This window comes from Larus michahellis, chromosome 9 (assembly GCF_964199755.1).
Source record: "Larus michahellis chromosome 9, bLarMic1.1, whole genome shotgun sequence".
NCBI lineage: Eukaryota > Metazoa > Chordata > Aves > Charadriiformes > Laridae > Larus > Larus michahellis.
Window position 1 is genome coordinate 423,310 of NC_133904.1, and position 8,443 is coordinate 431,752.

The following is an 8,443-nucleotide window of genomic DNA, read 5'->3' on the forward strand; positions in this document are numbered from 1 at the left end:
CTTTTTCTGTCCCGCCCCAAGCCGGCCGCCAGCCAATGGCAGCGAGAAGCTTTCGGGGATTTTAACCAATCACAACCGAGCCGGCACCTCCGTGTTTGTACGCGTAACGGCGCTCAGTACTTGACAGCAACCACGTGACCTGGTGCGTGACACCCCCCCCGCCCCGTCCGGGCGGCGCCGGAGCGCCACTGCGCATGCGCCAGGCGGCGAACGGGGGGGCACCCCCTCTGCGCCCCATCGCCCCCGGCCCCGGTCCCGCCCCCGCGCCAGGCCGAGCCGAGCCGGATCCGTGCCACGATGGATGTTTATTGGCACGGGGTCGGGGGGGAGCGGAGGGCGGCAGGCCCCCCCCAGCCCCGTCCGGGCCTCACGCCTTGGCCTCGATCATGGCCTCCATCATGCGGGCGCTGTTGGTGATGGCCGTGGTCAGGAAGATGAACTTGCAGCCTGGGGGAGAGGCGATGCCGGTGCCCTGACAGTGCTCCCGGGATCCCGGCACCCCCTTCCCGGGGCTCGGCCGCCTCTGGCACCGGGCACAGCCACGGCTCCACGCCGTGACTACGGGAGTCCCCGAGCCCTGCCCCTCCCCTGCGGCTCCTACCTCTCTCCTTCCCCAGGAACCGCAGGGCCGCGATCTCGGAGAAGGTGCAGCCCCCCAGGAAGACGGCGAGGACGACGCGCTGGGACTCCCAGGCGGGGTTGTCCTCCACGGCGCTGTCTGGATGGGGCAAAGCGCTGTGGGACCCCCCAGCCCCCGGCCTGCCCGCCCCCAGCCCGGCGCCTGGACCTACCTGAGACCGAAAACTCGTTGCCGTTGAGCAGCCGCACGACCTCCTCCAGGCCCAGCCAGCCCCGGCGCTCCAGCACCTGGAGGACGGGGCGGGGGTCAGGCTAAGGCCCCCCGGGAGCACTGCCCACCCCAGCCCTGGGCAGAGGGACCCCGCCGGACGCCCCGGAGGCAGGCTGGCGTGTGGGGGGACACGCAGGGAGGACCCCGGTGACAGGCGGCCTCACCTGCTCGATGATCTTGCAGCTCAGGGGGACGTAGGCCCCGCTGAACACATAAGCCATGTCCCGAGGCATTTTCAGGTCGTACTCTCCGTCCACCCGGGGGATCTGCAGAGACGAGCGAGACTCCGGCTACGGGATCAGCCTGCTCAGGGCTTCACCGACCCCCGCAAGAGGTGCAGACCGATGGGGAGGGACAGTGCTCAGAGCAAGCCCCTGTCCCCGCTCCATCCTGCCCTGCCACCACCTGCCCAATATGCAGCCCGGGCGGGCATCAGAGGGCCAGGGACGGACACGTCACCTCTCCCCTGGAGAGAGGCCACAGAGCTGCCCCCCCCCAGCGCCAGGCAGCTGCCCGCAGCCAGCGCCAGCCCTGGACTGGGGCTGCAGTGTTCACAGGGGGCAAGGTGAGCCCCAGCCCCCACCTGGCCGGGGCCCAGAGTCAGAGCAGACCAGGAAGCCCGCAGTGAGCCCCTGTCCAGGGGAAAAGCCCCTCCGCTGCCTGGAGCGGCAGCAGCAGCTCTGGCCCTGTGCAGAGGGCACAATGGAGGTGCAGAGCCTGGAGAGCCGGGCACGGGCATGGACCCACCAGAGCTCTTCTGGCACCGGTGGGCACTGGCCAGCAGCCCCACGAGGACATACCAACCCCAGCTTCTTGCTTATGGCTCGAAAATTGCTCTTCCTGGCCAAAGAATTAAATGCATCTGTAATCTTTCCTGGAAAAAAAACAAGACAAGGAGAAACGGCTCAGAGCCTCTGGAATAAGAGGGACACGCAAGCTGCTGGCTCTAGAAGAGAACTGGCAGCAGTGCCTGCTGGTCTGCTGCCCCTGTTTGCAGCACCATCTCCGGGGACGTGCTCTGTGCCGGCAGTGCCCACCTTTCCCACGAGCTTCCAGCCAGCTCTGAAGCAGGAGCTCCCAAGGGGACAGGTCTCGGCCCCAGTGCTCCCCACAGCCCAGGCTCCCAGGGGAAGCGGGGGGCAGAGGGCTGGCCCTCACCTGCAGCGCGGTCTGTCACCAGCTTGCTGACTTTGCTCTCCACGGCAGTCAGGGTCTCTCCAGCCGACTGCTCGGTCAGCAGCCCGACGCGCTTGAGGTTGTGGAAGGTCAGCAAGTGCTCAGGCCCGTAGCTCTGGGGAAGGAGGCAGCCGGATCAGCGCAGAGCCAGGGTGCCACCTCCGTGGGGAGCCTGCTTAGAACAACCCCGCAGGCAAAGGGCAGAGCTCGGGGCCCATGTGGAGCCTGTGGAGGCAGGGGCTGTCCTGAGGAGACAGCCCGAGCGCCCCTGGGGAGCGCTGCTGCCCGGCGCCTGTGGCAAGCAGCAGGCAGGGAGGGGCAGCCCTGTCACACACAACACTTGCTCTGCTGTGAGCCCCCAGACACTCGCCTGCAGGTACTGGGTTTTCAGGGAGCGGTAGTCTTTGGGGATGAGACCTGTGGGGAGCACCAGGGTGAGCTCTGCGCCATGGCCACAGGGTGCCGGTGCCCCCCCCCAGTGCAGCCAGACACCTCACCGTTCTCCGTGATGGACAGGAGGCACATCAGGCGCAGGCTCTCGATGGGGGACACCTGGGTGGGAGTGAGCAGTGAGCCCCCTGCAGCCCCCGCAGCGGCACGGGGCGGCCGGAGCAGCCCGTTCCCCCGGCTCGGCGAGGTCTCACCTGCCGGTCGATGTGCTCCTCTATGAAGCTGGTGCTCTCTCGGATGTCGAAGCCTTCCAGCAGAGCTATGGTGGGGGAAGAGGCGGCGTCACTTCACCCACCCCCAGGGCTCTCACCAGCTAACCAAGCTGGAGCCCGGGCTTGGCCTCCCTCCCCGAGCCCCAGGGATCAGGGCAGGCTTGTGATGCTGGGCCTCCCACCCCACCACACACCAGCCCTCTGAGGATGATGCTTGATCCTATTTAGGACCCCAAGACCCGCCCCAGTGCAAATGGTCTGGAAGGATTGTGGTCATGCAGGGCTGGGACAAGGGAAAGGAGGGTGTAGCGAGGGGGGGCCAGTCACTTCTCGCAAGTAACAGGCAACAGGACAAGAGGAAACAGCCTCAAGTTGCGCCAGGGGAGGTGTAGATTGGATACTAGGAAAAAATTTTACACTGAAAGGGTTACCAAGCATTGGGACAGGCTGCACAGGGCAGTGGTGGAGTCACCATCCCTGGAGGGATTTAAAAGCCGGGCAGACGTGGTGCTGAGGGACATGGGGCAGTGGTGGGCTTGATGGTGCTGGGGTGATGGTTGGACTCGATGATCTGAAAGGTCCCTTCTAACCCAGGCGATTCTATAAGTGAGGCCATGTGTATGGGACAACTTGTAATTTCTCCTAAATAAAGCAGCCTGAAGAGACTTTCAATGTAAGGCCTTGAGCAGGCCATATTCTCAAGCAACTGATAAAGCCAACACCTGCTTATCTCCTGAGAAAGGAAGCTGGCACCTGGACGCCAGTTCTAAAGAAACAAAACAGCCCTGTTTTTCCTCCTGTGAAGGACGAGCTGTTTATCCGAGAAAGACGCCATGCCCAGTGTTGACCTTTGCCTCATTATTTGTGAAATGCATACTAAAGTTCACACCCTGCATATGCTAATGAAGATTATTGAGACCATGCTAAACATAAATGACTATAGCTCTCGTCTCCCATCTTGCACTCAGATGTGCGAATCCGAGTCGTTTACCCCCCCTCTTTTCTGAGTGGTACGCGACACCCTGGGTCGGAGCAGAGGGTTGGGGAGCGAGGGCCGGGACAGGGGTAGCAACAGATGTGGGACAGGGAACAGCACTCACAATGCTCAGCCTTGATCATCTCCTGGAAGTCCTGCTTGGTTTTCTTTTTCATGATGGACTCGCAGGCACCAATATCTGCATAGCCAAGAGAGATGGCCACTTTGGAGCATCGCTTGTCCCCCCAGCCCCATGTGAACTAACAGCCCCTGCTGCCCTGCCCACTGCTCAGAGAATCGTCCCCTCCTGGGGACGAGCAGGGCCCTTTAACCCCGGGGAGCCCAGGCAGCTGCTGCAGCAGCCAAGGGCCTCTCCCTCCCTGCTGTGCCAGCCCCAGCTCCTACGCAGGCTCAGCAGACGATGCTCCTGCTTTAGTCCCTTCAGCTCCTGGGAGACAAAGTTCTTCATCTGCTTGATGTCCATGCTGCGGCGCCGCTGCAGAGAAAAGAGCATCCAGGGAGGCGACCCAGCTATGGAGGGGCAGCACTGTGGGCATCCCGCACACCGGGGCCATACTCACGTCGTACTGTGCCTGCAGGTTACGTGACTTCTGGCTCAAGAAGCCGAACACGCTGGAGAAGTGCTCATTCCGAATCTGGCTGAAGACCTGTGGAGAGCACCCCAGAAGTTGGTGCCAGGGCAGCCACAGCCCCCAGTGCCACGGCACCCGGAGCTGACGCTTGCCAGCAGCCCGAACAGTAGGGAGACAAGGTGCTATCTCTGCCGGGGAGGCCAGTGCCCCAAAATTCCAACTAGCCAGCAAGACACAGCCCTGCACGCAGGGACTCTGCCGACAACAGGCACCAAGCTGCGCCTGCAGACCACGCTTCTCTGGTCTCTCTGTCCTGACCCATCCCAACCCGTGCTCCGATGGGTGCTCCGAGGCCCAGCAGCACCCGGCTGTCCCTGCTTGGGCTTACAGGAGGACATGCCCTGCTCAGCCCCTCCTGGTGCCACCGGAGCACAGAGGGACACGCTTCTCCCAAAGCACGTGAGCAGGACTCACTTTGTCCTGGGCATTCAGCAGCACCTTAATGCTCTTGTCAGAAGAAGTGACATCTGGCCCAAAATCCACGCTCCCTGCAAAAAGGATGAAGAGCTGCTTTGCCCCAGCACTAGCGACATCCCGGCACGTGTCGCCCCTGCTGCAAAAGGCAGCAGAGAGAGGTGATGCCCACCCAGCCGCTCGGTCAGACCAAGGGCTGTCCTTGTGGAGAGCCTCCAGCAGCGCCCCACACCGCGACTGTCCCCGTGGGGAGCGGCTTTGGCTGCAGCACGCAGGCTCTCGGTCTGACAACAGCAGGCACAAACCCTGGGGACTCTCCCTGCGCAGGTGTGCAGCCCCGCACCGCCCTGTCGCCTCCCCTGGTGACCTACCGCACTTGATGCGGAAGGTGTCATCCACCAGCCCCTCGTACACCACCTGGGAGCACAGCGCCGTCACGTAGTCTGTGTCTGCAACGAGAGACGGTGCCGGGGCTGCTCTCCCGCTCCTCGCCCTCGCTGCCCGGCCCCGACCCCGCAGCCGGCCGCCCCACACCGCCTGCTGCTCCCCGCAGCCTGCACAGCCTCTCCCTGCCCCGTCACCGGGAGAGCCTTCTCCGGGCAAGGTGCTGGCCCAAACTTGGCCAGCCCTTGCCCGCTGCCCGCCTCACTCCAGCCTACCTCTGTCCATCAGGAAGACGTTGCCAATCTCGGGCTTCCTGCCCTGGCTGTCGCCCTCGCTCTCTTCCTCCAGGTCCCGCCACAGCTCGTAGCTCATCTGTGACGGGCAAAGCGTGGCAGGGCCAGGGGAGCAGCCCAGGCTCCCGACAAGGCCCACAGCCCACCCCAGCCCCTCACGTGCCGCTGTGATGAGCCAGCCAGGGCACGGGATAAAGCCATCCACGGGGACAACCGGCCACAGCAGGCCTGAGGCACACTGACCAAGACTGGGCACAAACGCTTTCCCCTCCAGGGCATGGGGTGCCCCACAACACCCCAACGAGCAGCTGATGCTGCCGTGGCTGCCCCTGCCCAACCTTGGCACACGCAGCGCTGGCTGGGAGATGCAGGATGGCAGGGACCCCTGCAACCTGCCGAGCCCCCCGCAAACCTGCTGAGCCCCCAGAGCTGCCTGGGGAGAAGCAGCAGCCACCTCTATAGTGACACAATGCCACGCGGTTGATGGGGTTTGAGTCCCTGCGAGCTGTACCCCTTTCGGGGATCAGAGAGGCTTCCCTGGGCACCAGCCGAGCCCGGCAGCATGGGCCATACCTTGGCACACCTGCCAATCCCATAGGCCTTGCCAAAAGGTCCGTACAGGGAGTTCAGTAACTGCAGGGCTCGAGCGATGGAGTTGATCCAGCGGTGATCTCCCTCCTGCAGGGACCACGAGATGTCAGGGAGCGAGGCTGGGCAGGCTGGCTGGGAAACGACTGCCACGCCAGGGCACTCAGCTGGAGATGGAGTGGGGATGGAGTGGGCCCTGGGCTTGGCAATTCCAGGAGGAACATGCACAGGAACGTGCTGGGGTGCCCTGAAGCTGCTTAGAGGGGAACAGAGGGGCCAGGACAGGGGGTCTGCATGTGGAGGAGGGGAGGCATCACACCCTGCCAGAGCAGCCACCTCCGGCAAAAGCCACCCCAGGAGGGCGAGAGCTGAGGGGGCCAAGCAGAATGTCACACATCAGCTCTCTGAACAAAGCTTTTCTATCCCAAGCCCAACAGATGGGCAAGGGAAAGGCTGCCACCCTGCAGGGCAGCGTCCCAGCAGTATTGTCCCACTGACCAAGAAGTAGTCGCGAAAGAACTCAGGCAGCTCCATGCTGATGATGTCTTCGTCCAACGGGAGCAGGTAGAAGGACCATTCGTCACAGGTGACATCTGAGTTTGGGACAGGGAAAGGCAGGAGTTACCCAGCCCTCAGCAGAAACAGGGGCTCCTGGGGCAGGAATCACGGCAGCCCCGCAAACAGGGGTGCGGGGAGCAGAGAGATGGGGCCTTTCCACAGGGATTCATGGCAGGACGGTCTCTCCTCCCAGAAGAGGGGGGAGAGGTGCCGATGCTGCAGCGTGCACACGGCTGCTCGAGGAAACCTGCGCTTCCTGCCCGCACTCCCGTCCTGCCAGCATAGGGATCCCAGCACTGGATTCAACTGGGATTCTGCAGCGTCAGAGCTACCGCGAGCCAGACCTCGGGGAGGGGAAGGGGCAGGGGCAGGCACCACAGCCCCACTCACCACCAAAGACTCCCTCTTCCTCCAGCACCATCTCGCAAGCATAAAACTGGAAGAGAAGGAGAGACCCTCAGGATCCGGCCAGGCTCTGAGTGGGTGGGCAAGGAACTGGTGGTGAGGGCTTTTAATTAAACATTTCTGGGTTAGAAATTAAGAACTTTTGGTGTCTGTGGAAGGGGTGGAAGGCACAAAGGCCGGGCAGACACAGAGCAACGGGGTAACGGGCAGCAGAGCACAGTCAGACTGACCTTTTGGGGGCTGAAGATAATCTTGTACTTCCTGCTCCTCCCTGACATCTTGTCAGCATTGACAATGTCTGCGGACACAAAACATGCAGACCCTGCAAAGGCTGCTCAACCCCTGCACCGGCACAGCTCCTTGTGTCTGATGAGGGTCCCACATCTCATAGGACCCAAAATACCTCTGTCAGGAAGCAAAACCCCTGGGGCAGGGCCTGTCTGCCGAGGCTGTGGCCCCCCCAAAAGCCCTTCTCAAGGCCATGCAACACCGGTAGCCCCAGGCACCGACCCTCAGCCCAGGCAGCGCGGGATGCTCCCCAGACGGCAGCTGCTGAGGCATCACCCACCGACAGCGGGTGACAGACAGCTGCCCCTCGGCCGCTCCACTCACCGGCGATGTACCTCATGGTCCTGATCCGCGGCCGGACGAGGAAGCAGAACCTGCGGTCACAAAGGGGAGTAAGAGGCCCTTGTGCCCAGCCCTTCCCCGGCCCCATTCCCTCAGCAGATCTGCCCCAGGACCCGTCCAGTCCAGTGGAGCCCAATCCTGAGCTGGCAACGGGAAGAGGCACCTGCCCCAATCCCTTTGGCCTGGCCTGGCTGCGGGGCCAGCTGCAGGCCAGGCAAGCAGCCCCAGTGCCACGGCGGTGGGGGACTCACTGGTCGCTGGCGCTGAGGGCCGGCCGGCTCTCCACCTTGTACAGCTTGTCCACCTCGTGCTCCTGCAGGGAGACGCCGGGGTGTGGGTAGGCAGCGCGGGCAGCACCGGCAGCTGCCACCCGTCCCGGCCCCCGCAGTACCTTCAGGATGGAGACGTTGGCGATGCGGTCCAGGGGGCTCATCAGGTCGGCCTCGATGAACAGGTCCTTCTTCCCGGGGAGCTACGAGCAGGCGGGGCGTGGGGACGGAGCCCCACCGCCTGTCCCTCGGGGCCGAGCCCCCTTCTCTGCCGGTACCGGGCCCTCCCCGCCCGCATCCCCTCCCCTGCTGGCCCGCGCCCCCTCGGCCCTCCCGCCCCCGGTGCGAGATCCCTCCGGGGCCCGAGCCCGGCCCCTCCCGCCGCCGTCCCGGGCCGCCCCCGCCGCGCCCGGACCTGCTCCAGCAGGTAGATGAGCTGGTCCCGCGCCAGCCGCTTCAGGATACCGAAGTCGGGCGGCTCGGGCGCATCGCGGCGGCCGGCGAAGGCCATGGCGGGGAGCGGCCCCGGAACGCCCGGACGCGGACGCGGCCCCGGCGGAACCCCGTGGCGGAAGCACCCGTCGC

At 64.2% G+C, this 8,443-nt stretch overlaps 1 protein-coding gene across 2 annotated transcripts; it reads right to left on the reverse strand.

The window, feature by feature from the left end:
* Positions 1 to 63: 63 nt before the first annotated feature.
* On the reverse strand, positions 64 to 8,432 carry VPS33B (VPS33B late endosome and lysosome associated). 2 transcript variants are annotated; one of them, XM_074601795.1, is made up of 23 exons: positions 8,274 to 8,432; positions 7,981 to 8,061; positions 7,841 to 7,902; positions 7,572 to 7,621; positions 7,190 to 7,257; positions 6,945 to 6,990; positions 6,495 to 6,589; positions 5,982 to 6,086; positions 5,391 to 5,487; positions 5,103 to 5,180; positions 4,732 to 4,805; positions 4,246 to 4,332; positions 4,070 to 4,160; positions 3,789 to 3,863; positions 2,671 to 2,735; positions 2,524 to 2,578; positions 2,397 to 2,443; positions 2,009 to 2,141; positions 1,651 to 1,724; positions 1,015 to 1,116; positions 792 to 867; positions 602 to 718; positions 64 to 447 (listed from the first exon to the last, which is right to left on the reverse strand). In XM_074601795.1, the coding sequence occupies exons 1-23, from the start codon at positions 8,367 to 8,369 to the stop codon at positions 368 to 370; spliced, it is 1,854 nt and encodes a 617-aa protein (XP_074457896.1). In that variant the 5' UTR covers positions 8,370 to 8,432; the 3' UTR covers positions 64 to 367. The 2 variants fall into 2 exon arrangements, with proteins under 2 accessions (XP_074457896.1, XP_074457897.1); XM_074601796.1 differs by lacking the exons at positions 7,572 to 7,621; positions 7,841 to 7,902; positions 7,981 to 8,061; positions 8,274 to 8,432 and adding an exon at positions 7,363 to 7,487 and having other exon boundaries at positions 268 to 447.
* Positions 8,433 to 8,443: the final 11 nt, after the last annotated feature.

Bases quoted from the DNA above. Each gene is read 5' to 3' on its own strand.
- VPS33B (XM_074601795.1), bottom strand. From the start codon at position 8,369: ATGGCCTTCGCCGGCCGCCGCGATGCGCCCGAGCCGCCCGACTTCGGT. The intron at 8,062-8,273 runs GTCCGGGCGCGG...GCCTGCTCGTAG, and splicing joins TCATCTACCTGCTGGAGCAG to CTCCCCGGGAAGAAGGACCT. The intron at 3,864-4,069 runs GTAGGAGCTGGG...TTGGCTATGCAG, and splicing joins GCATCGTCTGCTGAGCCTGC to ATATTGGTGCCTGCGAGTCC.